The sequence below is a fragment of the Oncorhynchus gorbuscha genome, linkage group LG09, assembly GCF_021184085.1.
Source record: "Oncorhynchus gorbuscha isolate QuinsamMale2020 ecotype Even-year linkage group LG09, OgorEven_v1.0, whole genome shotgun sequence".
In the NCBI taxonomy this organism is placed as follows: domain Eukaryota; kingdom Metazoa; phylum Chordata; class Actinopteri; order Salmoniformes; family Salmonidae; genus Oncorhynchus; species Oncorhynchus gorbuscha.
In genome coordinates this window covers 77247153-77266421 of record NC_060181.1, presented here as the reverse complement: position 1 = coordinate 77266421, position 19269 = coordinate 77247153, and the positions used below count along the sequence as shown (strand labels likewise).

At 43.1% G+C, this 19269-nt stretch overlaps 1 protein-coding gene across 1 annotated transcript in view; it reads right to left on the bottom strand.

Moving 5' to 3' along the window:
• Positions 1–1558: 1558 nt before the first annotated feature.
• LOC124044107 (ganglioside-induced differentiation-associated protein 2-like) overlaps positions 1559–19269 on the bottom strand; it is a 33058-nt gene continuing 15347 nt past the window's right edge. The window contains exons 8-14 of the mRNA XM_046363561.1: positions 18420–18570; positions 17615–17691; positions 16453–16529; positions 16185–16324; positions 11629–11683; positions 9075–9218; positions 1559–2674 (exon numbers count right to left, since the gene is read on the bottom strand). Of these exons, the coding sequence (XP_046219517.1) occupies positions 2633–2674; positions 9075–9218; positions 11629–11683; positions 16185–16324; positions 16453–16529; positions 17615–17691; positions 18420–18570 (686 nt within the window). The 3' untranslated portion in view covers positions 1559–2632. The remainder of the gene's footprint in view (positions 2675–9074; positions 9219–11628; positions 11684–16184; positions 16325–16452; positions 16530–17614; positions 17692–18419; positions 18571–19269) is intronic.

Sequence of the window (19269 nt, the reverse complement as noted above, 5' to 3'; positions counted from 1 at the left end):
CAAAATGGGTTGATTCTGTACTGGGTATTTCTTCTCTCTCTCTCTGGCTCTCTTTCTTTCTATAGCAGACAATATTTGATGAATGGGTCATTAAAGTAACATTAGTCAGTGTTTGTGTGTGTCTCCAACATGAAACAGTGCAAATACTTCAGAGGAGTAATTCTTGGCTGAGATCATGGACAGAAATGTGCAATGGCGAGTGTTTGACTACATGCTTTACAATCAAGGCCAAGGTCACTTGTAGGTCCCATCCACTCTGTGTACTACAGAATTGTGGTTTGATGATCTGTTCAAAGGCTATTCTCCTGCGCATGTATAACTAAGTAATTACTGATATGGACATTGTGTATATGGGGTCATTGTGAAGTCATGTTTGGTCTATTCAGTGGAGTCTGTATAAATCCAACATCAAAGATCGTAAGATGTAATGGACTCAGGCACATGGTGATCATTGACAATCCTGATTGCATCCACATAACAGAGCGTCCATTGGGTCTGAAGACCTTTACTCAGTGGTCATCAACAGCTACATAGAGAACGGAGTGGGCAGCACTCTAAAGGACGTGCTTCGGACCTTAGCCTTCTTCATCCTCCAGTATGGCAAAAATCAGTTCAACTGAAAGCCATAAACAGAACACACTTTCTGTGATCAGAAACTAAAAGAGCGTGTCTGTCTCTTAATCCCTGTTAGTGTAACACTGTAGATCCTGCTGTCTGACCTCTCGCTAACCCACTCCACTGTGGAGAGCAGAGCGAAAGATGGCCAGGTGTGTGTGTCGCTGTGTCCACCACACCATTGTAGCCAACTAATCCCTCGATCACAGAGGGAGGTCTGTGGATGATGGATTTACCTCCTCTCATCATCCCATCCCTCCCTTCCTCTCTCCATCTTCGACTCCATCCAAAGCTATATTTTGGCTTTGATTAATAAATGGCTAAAAAAAGATGCATGATAAAGGAGGGATGTGGTGAAGGATGGATCGAGGGTTATGGAGAGGGCAGGTAGAAGGACAGGGTGAGAGGACAGGTTTTAAATCAGAGTGAGACCACGTCACAGCTTCCTGGAAGAGACCACTCTCTTCTGTGGAAGACAGAGGTAGAAAAAGTGATTCTGTGTGAAACACCTGCTGTTTATCCCGCCACTGCTTATAGATCTCCTTCTCTCCATTTATCCCATTCTTACAGGATTGTGGGGCCCCAGCAAAGAAGATTTCCATAACACAGTTTGATAGCATGGACTTGAATAACTGTTAGTCATATGTTGAAGTATAGTATGTTCATACATGTTCTTAAACTGAATTACTAGACCCAACAATCCTACACTGAACACAAATATTGACAAAGTATTTTTAATGTTCCTTGTTGTGATTAATGAGAAGTTATTGTGCTGACAGGTTAGGGTGAGACATGGGGGGCATCACTGACCCTTGGCTTTATATCAGAAGGAACTGGCTCAACAACAGTTCAATCAAAGTGCACAAAAACAATGTATGGGTGTATTTCCCAAAGCGCACCCCCCCCCCCCGCACAGAAAAACATGCAACAAGGACAGCAGAAATCACAATGGTACGACTGTTTATTTTCACATCTTTACCTGAAAATTAAAAACTCTACATCTTGGCAAAGAATGTATTGAGACAGAGTGTATCAAGATGCAGCTCAAATCTCAGATGAATACATCCTTTCTCTATGGACCACTAAAACAAGACTAACTTCAGCTGATACTCAACCATGAACTACTGTATAGCCTATACAATGTGTGGCTCTCCATACAGTCTTTTATTCACTAACATGTCTCAGGGAAGCGTGTGCGTTCAATGACAGAAGAGCAAAGCTGGTATACATTGAAATAATAGCACAATATAAACAGAGTAGATAACAAAGGAGAAATCAAGTTAACATACATATGAAGAATCTGACTGCATGGCTAACAAAGTTTATTTGGTATTCAGAAAAAAGCAGTAGGTTTGAATGTAGTATAATTATGTTTACGGTATCATTGTGTTTCATGTGAGGCACATTCTAGTTTCCATAAACTTGATAAATGATTTCAACTGTGTGCGTAAATAAGAAACAGAGTAGATGGAAAGGGATAGTGTGGACACTAGGTTCTGGGACACCTAAAAACAACACAATTAAGCAGCTTGTGATTGTGAACACATAACCTTCCACCTACCATTTGGTGAAGTTGTGCAAAAATAAAACATTTGAAACATGAGTGATGTCTCTCCGCATTCTCACACACACAGGCAGGATTTTAAGACAGGCCACCAGTGTGTCCTGGGATAGGTTGGCGAGTTCACACAGGCTCCGTCACAGAGAGACCCATTTGTCTGTCCGTCAATCTGTCTCATCTGATTGTGTCGCACTGCTAATAAAAAACACAATCCTAGGTTCATTAGTATCCAGAGAGTGTCAACATCCATCATACTGTCCTTCTGAGGTCCCAGGCAGAGCAAAATCAACTCAAAAGTCCACCTAGGCCCACTGAGGCCCTGGGTGGCTTATAATCTGGTAAAGGAGCTAAACCTGCTGGTCAGAACCAGGAAGTGGAGCCAGTTATGTGACTGTAGATAAAGTGAGTCTAAAATAGTCCTTGGCCTTTGATCTCAGTCAGTTCTGATTGGTCCATTCATAGGCTGGAGGAGTGGGCGGAGCGGTAAGCCCCATTCACCTAAAATACACAGGGACAACACATACAGAACAGGGTATTGTCATTATGAGGTTAGACATTTTTCTATCAGGTTACACACAGCACTGTGTGTGTGCAGTAGTCGGCCGAAAGCATTTTGACTGCAAAATCCAATGATGTTACCAGAAAAGGCAATGAAAGCATAAGGAAAGATATTAAAGAGCCATAGTATAATTCTCTCAACCATTTGTAGGCCTGGTTTGCCTCCGATTTAGCTAGATAACTCCAGTGACAAATGGAGTTTTGAGTAGAACACAAACCTGAAAAAATATACAACTGGCACATTCCAACTGAATGTCTCTGGATAGGAATGACTACGGAGTAAACAACCCTTCCAGTGGCGGTTGGTGCCGTTCAACATTAGGGAGGATTCGTTTTTTTATGAGCATGGCCTTATTTCTATTACAGCATATTGGATAACTGTCATTCATATTCCGTTCACCCATCTCAAAGTAACGTCGATAGGTTTAGGCTACAGCATGATACTTGAATTTGCCCTATACCCATCATGAGGTTGCTACAACCTAGTCTACAAATGAAAGTTTATAATGTAGGTGCACAGATCGAGACAAATTGGAGTAATCAAGGTGACAAACATTCAATTTATTTTACCTTTATTTAACTAGGCAAGTCAGTTAAGAACAAATTCTTATTTTCAATGATGGCCTAGGAACAGTGGGTTTACTGCCTGTTCAGGGGCAGAACGACAGATTTGTACCTTGTCAGCTCGGGAGTTTGAACTTGCAACCTTCCGGTTACTAGTCCAACGCTCTAACCACTAGGCTACCTTACCGCCTTGCACACTCTTGCCTGCATCTATATGATCTGGTGTGTAATCATTAGTCCAAACAAAACAATAGTTTTTGGGGACATATTCAGGTAGGTCCCTCCTCGTTTCATTTGCTTCCATTTAAGAAACATTTTCCAACAGACTCAGTGGAATGAATAAACCCCTGATCACCCACTGTTCACTTTCATAGCAGCCACATACAGCATTCACTCTGCTCATTGTAGAATTCCTTCTCGCATCTATACACTCTCCTCCTCTCATAGCTTGTGGACTTCAGTACACAACAGAACAGCTGTCTGTAACCAGGCACAAAAACCTCTCCAAGCAAAACCTTCATACCATAAACGTTAATCGCTACACAGCCAACATCGTTGTCACCATATTATCATTAAAGTCAACAAACTGGAATTAACACATTAGTAAACCCACTATCCAATCCATTTGTACAATCACACAGTACAGTGTACAGCAAGCAGTTACACAGTCGGGCCCCGGTGGCAATAAATAAATAAAACTGAAAGCGAACCTTGACTTGGAAGAGTTGCTGTGTTGGATAGCCTTAGCGAGCTAGCTACCATAAAAAACATTCCTCTCTGAGTCAGGTTGTTGAGTAGGCTAAATTAGCTGCATTAGCTAAGTATGTGAAATGTAAACTAAGAAGACAAAAATATACAACAAAATATTGCTAGCTCTCCCTCTGTTGCTTCGCCTGAATTGTTAAACTGTTCAACTATTGTCTTTCTCCCTCGGTCAACTACTCACCACACTTTATGCACTGCAGTGCTAGCTAGCTGTAAATTTGGATTTTAGTACTAGATTCATTCTCTGATCTTTTGATTGGATGGACATGACGTTAGTTCATACTGCAAGAGCTCTGATATGTTGGAAGGAAAATAGCAATCCTCCGGCTACACCATGGTGCTACCTTAGAGGGTGCTGTTTAGGCTACTGTAAACCTTTTCAAAACCGTGTGTTTTAATCAGTTATTTGGTGATGTGAATATACACTGAGTATAAACCCCCCTCCCCCCAACCAGTCCCTTGCCCTCAGAACACCCACAGTTTGTCAGGGCATGGACTCTACTAGGTGTCGAAAGCATTCCACAGGGATGCTGGCCCATGTTGACTCCAGTACTTCCCACAGTTGTGTCAAGTTGGCTGGGTGTCCTTTGGATAGTGGACCATTCTTGATACACACAGGAAACTGTTGAGCGTGAAAAACCCAGCAGCGTTGCAATTCTGGCACCTACAATTCTGACCCCCGTCTAGTCCCGACACATTCATTGGTATGGGACAGCTGTCTAGTCCCGACACATTCATTGGTATGGGACAGCTGTCTAGTCCCGACACATTCATTGGTATGGGACAGCTGTCTAGTCCCGACACATTCATTGGTATGGGACAGCTGTCTAGTCCCGACACATTCATTGGTATGGGACACCTGTCTAGTCCCGACACATTCATTGGTATGGGACAGCTGGAGATCGAATTTCAATGTTGCAAATGTCAGAGACAAAGTTAATACAAATCTCCGCTATTGAAAACTAAAGGTTAGTCTAAAATAATTGTTAGATAACATCTAGATGCTTTTTATAAATTTGCTGGCTGGTTTGATGAGACAATGCAGTCAGATGGGAAAGAGTAAATAGCCATTTTAATACCAAAGATTTAACCGGTGGCAACTTGTGGAATAGACACTGGCTGGAATGCAGTTTTAACCAAATCAGCATTCAGGATTAGATCCACCCATTGTATAATTCCCTATAACGCACAATATATTTGCGTGGTAGAATCCAATTGCTATAGTTCATTCTTACATGTTCCACGTTGTAGCTGCTTTTGAAAGCAAAAGTCTAATTGAAAATATTTTTGGCATTGTTGAATTCCATTTTCATAATGGCAAGCAAGGACTGATGGTTTGGTTAGCTAAACTAGTTGGTCTGTTTGTTTACCACTACCGTAGCCATCTACTAAACTTGCTAGATACTCCAGTGGATTCTGAACACATTTCTAGTGGCAAATGTGTTAATTTATAGCCATGGTATAAAAGGGATAATCAACTCGGGGCTCTATGCATTCTCTGGAAAATAATGCAACTCTAGCGTGTCTTGGAACACACCTTCCACGTCATTCATTCACTATTTTTAGGTCCTCCCCTTCCTCTAAGGAGCCTGCACTGATATAAAGTCATTTAATGGCAGTGTTTTTCTGGTACATTATTGTAACGGTAGGCATCTCACTGTTCCTGTTTTTCTCCCTTAGAAAGTGGTAAACAGGCAGGCACAATAATAATAATAATAATAATAATACTCTGTCCATACCCTTGTGGCTAAATCCAAATGGGACCAACGCTTGAATCACTTGAAGGGATAATGCCAGCTGCTCTGCAGTTGAACGCAGATACTGATGCACTCATAGGCCAGGTTAGTGAGGGGACAAAATTTCAGGTAGTCAAGGTCAGGGTGTTGAGACTGAGGTAGTTACCATAGTTAGCATTAAGAGCCAGAAGAAGTGCAACATCAACTCAACTAATACAGTCAGATAGATCCATAATGGAGCCTCCACTCCAAACACAATCCCTACTAAATACACTGCTCAAAAAAATAAAGGGAACACTAAAATAACACATCCTAGATCTGAATGAATGAAATATTCTTATTAAATACTTTTTTCTTCACATAGTTGAATGTGCTGACAACAAAATCACACAAAGTATCAATGGAAATCAAATGTATCAACCCATGGAGGTCTGGATTTGGAGTCACACAAAATTAAAGTGGAAAACCACACTACAGGCTGATCCAACTTTGATGTAATGTCCTTAAAACAAGTCAAAATGAGGCTCAGTAGTGTGTTTGGCCTCCACGTGCCTGTATGACCTCCCTACAATGCCTGGGCATGCTCTTGATGAGGTGGCGAATGGTCTCCTGAGGGATCTCCTCCCAGACCTGGACTAAAGCATCCGCCAACTCCTGGACAGTCTGTGGTGCAACGTGGCGTTGGTGGATGGAGCGAGACATGATGTCCCAGATGTGCTCAATTGGATTCAGGTCTGGGGAACGGGCGGGCCAGTCCATAGCATCAATGCCTTCCTCTTGCAGGAACTGCTGACACACTCCAGCCACATGAGGTCTAGCATTGTCTTGCATTAGGAGGAACCCAGGGCCAACCGCACCAGCATATGGTCTCACAAGGGGTTTTAGGATCCCACACCATGACTGACCCACAAACATCAGCCAGGAAGCATAGGGACTGAGAAGTGGTCTGTGGTCACCACCTGCAGAACCACTCCTTTATTGGGGGCGTCTTGCTAATTGCCTAGAATTTCCACCTGTTGTCTATTCCATTTGCACAACAGCATGTGACATTTATTGTAAATCAGTGTTGCTTCCTAAAAGTGGACAGTTTGATTTCACAGAAGTGTGATTGACTTAAGAGTTACATTGTGTTGTTTAAGTGTTCCCTTTATTTTTTTGAGCAGTGTATAAGCCAACACAGACCCAGGCAAAACAAGGACAATCGAACCCAACCGACCCAGGCAAAACAAGGACAATCGAACCCAACCGACCCAGGCAAAACAAGGACAATCGAACCCAACCGACCCAGGCAAAACAAGGACAAGAGAAAGATCAGCATAATCAAGCACTCTAGCTTACAAATTAAACAACAACCAAAAAATACAACAAAAAAAGGAATGATTGCATCATTTCCCCTCTCTCTGGCTTATGTCAACACAAGATCAAATAAGAGCCATTGTGTTACTCTCATTCCTTTTCAGTTCTGCTTTCCATCCGATTAAGGTTGATAACTCTGGATGACAAATTGAGTAGAACACACAGACCTGTGTAAATATACTAACAGGAATGTCAAGTGTTTACATCCATCTTATATGGATACAGGTCAGAGTGGGTGTTGTGTCTCAATAAAACATCTGGAAAACAATGGGTACAACAATATCCACGTAGCGAGAAAGACAAAATAAACAAGCTACTTAGTGTCGTTGTAAGGGCTTCATTTTAAACACAGTACAATATATTATCGAAGGGCATGCAGTTTACAGGCTATTGTAAAAACAGCCCAGATGATAGCATACATATTACCCCGGTCAAGGATATAACCATAGAACACAGTGGAATGCCCCTAAGCAACATAAACTACTACAACATCACAGTCCTGACAATGTGCTGTTTAGGGGAACCCACTTTATGCATTAAAACTTTGGCATTAGATAAGGTATGAGAGAGGTCCTCCTCATAGAGTCATGACCTTTAGGTCATAGTGCTGTACTTCATTGTCTCACTGTTGGTTGCTCTACCTTTCACTCCTGCAGTAGAATTAACCAACCCTAGTGTTCCCCATGGTCATTCCCAAAGAGCCGTGTTTCCCACCTCTTGTTTTTTCAGGGACTATTTTTAGTGAGCAGGCCCAAAGTAACTTCCTATCGCTTATCAACCACCCTCATTGCTTTTTTAAGAAACAAAAACCTACATTTAGAAACCATTTAATTACATTTTTGTGATTCTGTGACCAGTAACCTTGGAATAACCCAGGATAAATAATTAAATTAACATTCAACTAAATAACAATTCCCGTTTAATTTCCAGTGATGATCACACCCATTACAACAAATTGACCAAACTGCCATCACCATTAAGTTCTTTACAGGTCTTGGGTTTACTCAAAAATATTTGCAGAACGGTTTGCAGTTTCTTTTTGCAGACAATTGGGTCTTTTGAACCTGACAAAAATAGTCTGAAGATAAGTTACATTTTAAATCGTAACACACAAGTGCAGCACTTAGGATCTGATACAACGTGGGAATATGCAGTGCATTCGGAAGGTATTCAGACCCATTCACTTTTTAAACAATTTGTTACCTTACAGTCTTAGTGGTTCCAAACTTTTTCCATTTAAGAATGATGGCAGCCACTGTGTTCTTGGGGACCTTCAAAGCTGCAGAAATGTTTTGGTACCCTTCCCCGGATCTGTGCCAATGGACAATTCCTTCGACCTCATGGCTTGGTTTTTGCTCTGACATGCACTATCAACTGTGAGACCTTATATAGACAGGTGTGTGCCTTTCCAAATCATGTCCAATCAGTTAAATTTACCTCAGGTGGACTCCAATCAAGTTGTAGAAACAAGTTGAGTCTCATAACGGAGTGTCTGAATACTAATATCAATAAGTTGTGTTAATTTAAAAAAAAAAATACATTTGCAAAGATTTCTAAAAACCTATTTTCGCTTTGTCATTATGGGGTATTGTGTGTAGATTGATGAGGCCCAAAATGTTATTAATTAATTTTAGAATAAGGCTGTAACGTAACAAAATGTGGAAAAAGTGAAGGGGTCTGAATTACTTTCCCGAATGCATCATACCCACAATTCTGAATGCTTCCGTGTGTGTGTGTGTGTGTGTGTGTGTGTGTGTGTGTGTGTGTGTGTGTGTGTGTGTGTGTGTGTGTGTGTGTGTGTGTGTGTGTGTGTGTGTGTGTGTGTGTGTGTGTGTGTGTGTGTGTGTGTAGCCCTGCAGATGTAAGTCAATAAGGCTAGTAAAGTAGACGGAGACAGAGTGGTGTTTGTAGGCCCTCACCCGTGCGTCGTACTCCAGGATGAAGGGGGGGATGTCTATCTGTTCAGGCAGAATACAGGTGAAGAGCTGCTGGAGGGTCTCTACATGATGGACTTTCTCTTTCATCCCTGACACAGTGAATCTTGTGAAGAACCAGGTGGACACCTGACACACAGAGAAATTAACATGACAAGATTCAGGAAACACTGGTAATACTGGAAATAGCAACAACAATGTGTGTGTGTGTGTGTGTGTGGTCTTTGTTAGTCCTGTGTCCGGATTGGGAAACCTGCCCTAATGGCTCAATTGTAATACTGGTTTGTTTACCAAGCATGGATGTGTTTTGGCTGAAACATTCCTGTGGTAGTTTATTTAAACTAATTTACATCTCCCTAAAATCCACTTATTAGGTTTGATTGAATATCGCCAATAAACTTCCACTCCGCTCTTTGGTAGCTCTGCTTCCCATTCCAAACCATTTAAACCCATTTACCACAAAACCTAGCACCATCAGTCATACACACAACTCCTCAAAGATCATGGATCCTTAAAATGCACCAGTTATAAATATTGCTACACTGTGAGCCTTGTCCCACCTAAAGGGCCTTGGGCACCCGTGTGTGTGGAGTCCTGCAGTTCTAGGTCAGAATAGGTTGTGAACTAGACAGAGCTTTAAAAACACAGTGGTGTCAAAGCAGCCAAGGAGATTGTTGCATTGTATATGCACTGAATACATATACTGGATGCACAAGGTATTTGTACAGTATATACTGGGGTTGGGGTCAATTTCATTTAATTTCCAGTCAATTCAGAAAGTAAAACAAATTATTTAAAGTGATTGAAGAGAATTGGAATTTCAGTGTCTTTCCCGAATTGAAATTGACCCCAACCCTAGTATATGTACATATCCCAACAATGCCTTGTAGACACTGTAGTATACAGTGCATTCAGAAAGTATTCAAACCCCTTGACTTTTTCCACATTTTGCTACATTACAGCCTTATTCCAAAATGGATTTAAAAAATAAATACATCAACACACAATAACCCATAATGACAAAAGCGAAAACTGGTTTAGAAATCTTAACAAATGTATTAAAAATGAAAAACATAAATACCTTATTTACATAAGTATTCACACCCTTTGCTATGAGACTCGAAACTGAGCTCAGGTGCGTCCTGTTTCCATTGATCATCTTTGAGATGTTTCTACAAGTTGACTGGAATCTACCTGGAACTTCAATTGGACATGATTTGAAAATGCACCCACCTGTCTATATAAAAGGTTCCACAGTTGACAGTGCATTTCAGAGCAAAAACTAAGCCATGATGTCGGAGGAATTGTCTGTAGAGCTCCGAGACAGGATCGTGTCGAGGCACAGATTTGGGGAAGAGTACCAAAACATTTCTGCAGCATTGAAGGTCCCCAAGAACACCGTGGCTTCCCTCATTCTTAAATGGAAGAAGTTTGGAACCACCAAGACTCTTCCAAGAGCTGGGCGCCTGGCCAAACTGAGAAATTGGAGAAGGGCCTTGGTCAGGGAGGTGACCACGAACCCGGTAGTCACTCTGACAGAGATCCAGAGTTCTTCTGTGAAGATGGGAGAACCTTCCAGAAGGACAACCATCTCCACAGAACTCCACCAATCAGGCCTTTATGGTAGAGTGGCCAGACGGAAGCCACTCCTCAGTAAGGCACATGACAGCCCACTTGGACTTTGCCAAAAGGCACCTAAAGGACTCTCAGACAATGAGAAGCAAGATTCTCTGGTCTGATGAAACATAGATTGAACTCTTTGGCCTCAATGCCAAGCGTCACATCTGGAAGAAACCTGGGACCATCCCTATGATGAAGCACAGAGGTGGCAGCATCATGCTGTGGGGATGTTTTCAGCAAAGTACAGAGAGATCCATGATGAAAACCTGCTCCAGAGTGCTCAGGACCTCAGACTGGGGCAAAGGTTCACCTCCCAACAGGACAACAACCCTAAGCACACAGCCAAGACAACGCAGAAGTTACTTCGGGACAAGTCTCTGAATGTCCTTGAGAGGCCCAGCCAAAGCCCGGACTTGAACCAGATCGAACATCTCTGGAGACCTGAAAATAACTGTGCGGTGACTCACCCCATCTAACCTGGCAGAGCTTGAGAGGATCAGCAGAGAAGAATGGGAGAAACTCCCCAAATACAGGTGTGCCAAGCTTGTAGCGTCACACCCAAAAGGACTTGAGGCTGTAATCACTGCCAACGGTGCTTCAACAAATCACTGAATATAGGGTCTGAATACTTAAGCAAATGTGATATTTCAGTTAGACATGTTATACATTAGCAAAAATGTCTAAAAACCTATTTTGCTTTGTCATTATGGGGCATTGTGTGTAGATTGATGAGGGAAAAAATGATTTAATATATTTTAGAATAAGGCTGTAACGTAACAAAATGTGGAAAAAGTCAAGGGGTCTGAATACTTTCTGAATGCACTGTAAATAATTTTACAGCAATGCCTTTTACACACAGTAGTATAAATACATACAACAGAGTTTGGGGAAGCAGAAAAAGAGAGGCACTGTACTTTACCTTGGAGCGAAACGAGGGGTGTACAAAGTAGAAAGCCCTCAAGTTATTCTTAAACCTAGAATATAAAACAAAGCAAAAAACATCAACTACATCTGGTTAGCAGATGTTAATGCGAGTGTAGCAAAATGCTTGTGCGTTTAGTTCCGACAGTGAAATAATATCCAAGTAAAGGGATGGAGTAAGAATATGAACATATAAATATATGGATGAGCAACAACCGATGGGCATAGGCAAGATGCAATAGAATACAGTATATACATATGAGATTAATAATATTTACATATCTTGCATTACTCAAGTGGCATTATTAAAGTGACTCGTGATCCATTCAATAGTGGCCAATGATTTCAAGTCTGTATATAGGCAGCAGCCCCTCTGTGTTGGTGATGGCTGTTTAACAGTCTGATGGTCTTGAGACAGAAGCTGTTTTTCCAGTCTCTCGGTCCCAGCTTTGATGCACATGTACTGACCTCTAATTCTGGATGGTAGCGTGGTGAACAGGCAGTGGCTCGGGTGGTTGTTGTCCTCGATCCTTTTGGCTTTCCTGTGACATTGACTGCTGTAGGTGTCCTGGAGGGCAGGTAGTTTGCCCCCGGTGATGCTTTGTACAGACTTCACTACCCTCTGAAGAGCCTTACGGTTGTGGACGGGGTAGTTGCCGTACCAGGCGGTGATACAGCCCGACAGGATGCTCTCGATTGTGGTTCTGTAAAAGTTGTGAGTGTTTTCGGTGACAAGCCAAATTTCTATAGCCTCCTGAGATTGAAGAGGCGCTGTTGCGCCTTCTTCACCACACTGTCTGTGTGGGTGGACAATTTCAGTTTGTCAGTGATGTGTACGCCGAGGAACTTAAAAAAAAAAAAAAAAAAAACTTTCCACCTTCTCCACTACTGTCCCGTCGATGTGGACAGGGGGGGGGCTCCCCCTGCTGTTTCCTGAAGTACACAATCATCTCCTTTGTTTTGTTGAGATTGAGGAGCGAGAGGTTGTTTTCCTGACACCACACTCCGAGTGCCCTCCCTCCTACCCATAGGCCGTCTCTTCGTCGTTGTTGGTAATCAAGCCCGCTACTGTGGTGTCACCTACACACTTGATGATTGAGTTGGAGGTGTGCATGACCATGCAGTCATGGGTGAACAGGGGTACAGGAGGGGGCTGAACATGCACCCTTGTGGGGCTCCAGTGTTGAGGATCAGCGAAGTGGAGGTGATGTTTCTGACCTTCACCACCTGGGGGCCACCAGTCAGAAAGTTCAGGACCCAATTGCACAGGGCGGGGTTGAGACCCAGGGCCTCAAGCTTAATGAGCTTGGAGGGTACTATGGTGTTGAATGCTGACCTGAAGTCGATGAACATCGGGTGGCAGGTAAGGTGGAGGTGATATGATCCTTGATTAGTCTCTCAAAGCACTTCATGGTGACAGAAGTGAGTGCTACGGGGCGATAGTCATTTAGTTCAGTTAGCTATGCCTTCTTGGGTACAGGAACAATGGTGGCCATCTTGAAGCATGTGGGGACAGCAGACTGGGATAGGGAGAGATTGAATTTGTCCGTAAACACACCAGCCAGCTGGTCTGCGCATGCTCTGAGGACGCAGCTAGGAATGCCGTCTGGGCCGGCAGCCTTGCGAGGGTTAACACGTCTTACTTACGTCGGCCACGGAAAAGGAGAGGGGTGGCCCGCAGTCCTTGCTAGCAGGCCGCGTTGGTGGCACTGTATTATCCTCAAAGCGGGCAAAGAAGGTGTTTAGTTTGACTGGAAGCAAGACGTCGGTGTGTGTAACGTGGCTGGGTTTCTTTTTGTAGTCCTTCACTGCTATGCCATCGCTCCAAGATGGCATAGCAGTTCAGACGTCTTTTGTCCTCGTCTTGTCCTATGTATGTATGCATGTATGCATGTATGCATGTATGTATACAACTTTCTTCGCATACCTTTTTATATATATATATTTTTATTTTCCATAAACTCATCTTCAAAACACTATCCTGCAACCCGCCTCACCAATTTATATATATATTTTTAAAGTATTATTTACCTCAAATCCGTAATCGTCCATAGAAGCTAACCCAGAAGCTAGCCTGAAGCTAATCAGAAGCTAATCAGAAGCTCGTTAGCTTCTTTACTGGCTAATCGTTAGTATTCAGCTAACCACGGTTTGTGGTCATCAGCTATCCTTTAGCTCGAAAATCTATCGGCAGTTTTGAAAGGCGCGGCTCGGAACATACCTGACCTATTTTTCTCTCCCTGTCCCCGGAATTCAAACGCTAACTCTGGACATTTATACTGGATCTTGCAGCTAGCTCGCTGCTATCCGTGTGACTATTGGCTTTCGTCGATTCCGGAGCAAACATCAATTATTCCGGAGCTAGCCAGCTGAAGAGTTCCATCAGTCACTCCTGGGCTACAATCACCTATCCGGACCCATTTTACTGCCAACGCGGAGCCCCACCAGGCCTTCACAACTGGACTACCGATGTTAATCTACCCGAGGGAGTTATCCGTCTGGCTCCTCTGTCGCGACGTTACCTGAACGCCCATCTGCGGTCCGCTAACCGTTACATTTTTTTTATTGGGCCTCCTCTATAACTATACCTATTGTTTTTTTTTGCGAATTGGATTCATCCCCTCTACCACACGGAACCCCACTAATCCTACCGACGGAAACGCACGAGGTGGCTAATAACAGACCTCCATCCTATGCTAGCTTTCTACCGATGGCCCGGCTAGCTGTCTAAATCGCCGTGACCCCAACCAACCTCACTACTCACTGGACCCTTTTGATCACTCGACTAAGCATGCCTCTCCTGAATGTCAATATGCCTTGTCCATTGCTGTTCTGGTTAGTGTTTATTGGCTTATTTCACTGTAGAGCCTCTAGTCCTGCTCACTATACCTTATGTGTAGTGATAGGACAAAACCAAAACCTGCACCCAGGGGGGGCCCCAGGACAAAGTTTGGGAAACCCTGGTCTAGAGCATTCTCTTACAGGGGCCGCAGGGATTCTCTCATGGGGCCGCAGGGATTCTCTCATGGAGATCACAAGGTTTCTCTCATGGGGATCACAAGGTTTCTCTCATGGGGATCACAAGGTTTCTCTCATGGGGATCACAAGGTTTCTCTCATGGGGATCACAGCTTGCTCATCACAATGCTTGGGAAAAGAAGTCAGTGGTGCCAAGAGCTAACAAACATGTTATTATTGGTGTAAACATCCCTAGGAGGGGTGAGTCACTTGAGTGGGTTGAGTCACTGATGTGATCTTCTTGTCTGGGTTGGCACCCGCAATTGGGTCGTGCCGTGGCGGAGATCTTTGTGGGCTATACTCGGCCTTGTCTCAGGATGGTAAGTTGGTGGTTGAAGATATCCCTCTAGTGGTGTGGGGGCCCCACATAGCCTGGTTCCTCTCTAGGTTTCTTCCTAGGGAGTTTTTCCTATCCACTGTGCTTCTACACCTCCATTGCTTGCTGTTTGGGGTTTTAGGCTGGGTTTCTGTACAGCACTTTGAGATATAAGCTGATGTACGAAGGGCTATATAAATACTTTTGATTTGATGAACTCGGTTGATCTACTAATAAGTGAGATGACTTTCCGTTAGATCAGGAACACTAGATAAAACCCCCAAAATATTTTTCAATGACGACAAAAACTAGCTTCAAAGACTGGAATCTCCGTTGTCACAAAATAAGTTATGTGGTATGTCCAGAGGCTGACAGTCTATATCTCCCTCTAGATTTCTCAGAATGACTGGGTGAAACTGCCCACTGCTGAGGAGATACTGTGGGTGTGAGTGGTGCTGCCTTATCTATGGCTATAGTGTTGAGGGTGAGAAGCCATCTATTATTCATTGGCAGTATGTGGTTTTCAGCGCCAGTCCAGTGCAATGGTGACAAAGAAAAATTGTTTCATGGTTGACTCAAATAGGAGGCACACAAAAGGTCAGGGTTGTATAGTGTTGACATCGGTACTGCTCAGTGTATGGTGCTTTTCTTAGTCTTGACACAGAGGAAGAGACATTTCTTTTAAGTCACACAGAACCTGATGCCGTTTTCTTCAATTGCACATAAAGTTCACTCATGGCTGATTGTTGTCTGCAACAGGCTGTTTGTTCAGTGAAGGTTGTAGCGCTGGCAGGAAATGCTAATGCTTTTGTAATGTTAGCGTCTCAGATTTTGGGCGCCTCACTGCCATTACTGCCAACGCTTTCTGGGAACCTTCTCCGAGCTCCTTGGTCGTGTGAACAATAAACTTGGATGCTATACAAAAAAGTGATAAACCAGCACTGGTCAATGAAACGAAACTCCGGTCTTATTGGAGGATGAGCCAACTGTACTCTCTAAGGAACAACCTACAACTGACAGTTCATAGAGCCCATAACAATTTCATGGTAAAACCTCATTCATGCAAAGGACTTGCTGAAGACCAGTTCCATCTCACGCGTTCAGATTTGATTCGCACATCGTATCTGGTAACAAACAGTCTAATTGTCTCTATAGCCTTCAGTTATTCTAGCTCTCTCTCGCCTCACTAAATCAATAAAACGCATGGTGTACGTGTCTTACTTGGCATCTACAATCTCATAGAGCTTCTTAAGGAATTCAGAGTCCAAATGGTTGTGTTCTCCGGTCAGAGTGTGGAAGTAAACCACTGCATACTCCTTCACTGTGATGTGGTCCATGACATGGATGAAGTACAGCAGGGCCTGCAGTAGAGACACACGTGGTGGAGCGGTCAAGGCTTTCACACAGAGCAACAACATTCATCTGTATTCTATTGCACCACAAAAAAACTGTAACGTTCATGATCGTGCCTGCGAATGAGGCCTGGTACCTTTTCCATGTCGATGAGGGTCACAGGAATATTTCTGCCAACAAGAACCATCACCGTCCTGCCACACATGTCAACACCTGTGGGAACCAGTGTTACTACACGGACCAGTGGCCTGCCAGTGTTACTACACTGCCTCCTAGAGGATACATGGAACAATTACACACACTGAAACAGGAGGGTGTTATGAGCCCCTCTATAAATCGCCATCGCTGAAAAATAAATACAAACGAATGAACCAAATAACTAAATGAAACCAAATGAAAGCGTGGGAACAGAGAGAATGAGGCATGAGACAGTAAGATAAAGAGGGAGAGCAGGAGATCCTGAGTGGCGCAGTGGTCTAAGGAAATGCATAGGGTTGGTCCTAGTCAGTCCCTGGATGGGAGACCAGAAGCTGCTGGAAGTGGTGTTTGAGGGCCAGTAGGAGGCACTCTTTCCTCTGGTCTAAAAAATATCCCAATGCCCCAGGGCAGTGATTGGGGACACTTCCCTGTGTAGGGTGCCGTCTTTCGGATGAGACTTTAAACGGGTGTCCTGACTCGGAGGTCATTAAAGATCCCATAGCACTTATTGTAAGAGTAGGGGTGTTAACCCCGGTGTCCTGGCTAAATTCCCAAGTTGTCCCTCATACCATCACGGTCACGTAATCATCTCCAGCTTACAATTGGCTCATTCATCCCCCTCCTCTCCCCTGTAACTATTCCCCAGGTCTTTGCTGTAAATGAGAACGTGTTCTCAGTCAACTTACCTGGTAAAATAATGGTAAAAAAATTATAATCTCAGTGCTAGAGGCGTCACTACAGACCCTGGTTCCATCCCAGGCTGTATCACAACCGGCCAGGATTGGGAGTGCCATACAGCGACGCACAATTGGCCCAGTGTCATCTGGGTTTGGCCGGGGTAGGCCGTCATTGTAAATAAGAATTTGTTCTTAACTGACTTGCCTAGTTAAATAAAGGTTAAATAAAAGATATATAAAAAGGAGAGGGAGAGAGAGTAAGACATCCTGCCATGACCACGGAGGCCATTTGTAATCCTGATAAGGAAAGATTAGAATACGGATCATCTTCCCCTTGATGAGCTGGAAAAAAGATTTCCATCCAACAAACTAGAGATCAAACACAGAGAAAACCATGCACAAACTCACACTCTCCCAACTCACCAGTTTGATATAAGGCTTTCAGTGCTGCTATGTCAGACAAGTCCTCTGCCCTGGCTCGACATAACCAACGGTTATAACTGCAACAACAGGGGAGGTTATAACACATTATGTCAACACTCAGTATTGTACTGGCTAAGGGTGTACTGTAAATGTTGGTAAAACTAGGGTATAGGATGCATACCCTAAAGACCAATGTATCAAAATAAAAGTATTGTATTTAATTAAAATATATGTGTTTTGTATTTTAAAATACATTTGCAAGTAGCCGGCTGAAAAGAAACAACATTCTCAGTAACGGTTACAGAAACGTCTTACGTGCTATGACTGAAATGTTGTCGTTCGTCTACCTTCGTTGAATGCACTGGAGAAGAGTGTCTGCTAAATGACCAAAATGTAAATGTGAAAATGAACAACTGCAAAGCACACTGGGTATTGCCATTGGCCTTGTTCCGGGGGTAGCTCATTAGAATTCTACTCAGCATACTTGGCAATTGTTCATTTTTACATATACATTTAGTTAATTTAGCAGACACTTATATTACACCAGTGCCATCAGACCTTTGTTACCAATGCAGGGAGAAAGGGGGCCATACAATTGTGAACCACTATAAAATAAATGGTATAGAATTGTATCTTGAAAATAGAAATTACAGCTTTCGAAAGTATCTTGTTACATAATACATTGGAGTGTAGTTCAGCTCAGTGAAATACAACATACAAAACACTCAGAAGTAATTCAAATATGGATTTCAAATACATGTAACAGAAATACTGCCCATCTGTTTACAAGTTGTGTTAGACTCACTTTCTCTGGTGCTGTTTGTGGATGGTTGCGTCAGACAGCTGGCCCTGCAGGATGAGTTTGCGCTGTTTGTCCACATCTCCCTCCATCCGGGCAAACGCATGATTCCCCACCTGACCCAGGTCTGAGTCCAGAGTCTCCTCCTCACAGTCATCTACCCAGTACACACAGACACATCATTCTATGAAACTACTTCCAACTCTAAAATACATAAATACTCTCCCTCAATGTTATCTCAACAAATATAATCTTTCAAAGCACTGCTGTGAAAAGCCACACAAACACACAAAATAAGCATGAAACATCACACTTCACATGTTTACTGCTTGTGAAACCGGGCCGGTCTCTTCTGTGTGTTTATTTAAATTGTCTAGTGTCTAAACCTTGGGCTTTCCTCCCCATCCAGCCCAAGGCAAGAGAAGCAGCTCATCCATGGCCCCGCTGGATTAGGCAGAATATGTGCGTGTTGATTCCAGTGTTTGTCATTGGGCCTGACCCACACACAGACTGTTTGTCTTGGATCAACACCTCTGGGTCTGGAGCCCCATATGGACAACAGTCATCAAAAAAAGAGGTACACACACAATCTTGATACTAACAAACGTTCAGTTCAGCACTATAGTTCAGTACACAAACACATACAGTGCCTTGCGAAAGTATTCGGCCCCCTTGAACTTTGCGACCTTTTGCCACATTTCAGGCTTCAAACAAAGATATAAAACTGTATTTTTTTTGTGAAGAATCAACAACAAGTGGGACACAATCATGAAGTGGAACGACATTTATTGGATATTTCAAACTTTTTTAACAAAACAAAAACTGAAAAATAGGGCGTGCAAAATTATTCAGCCCC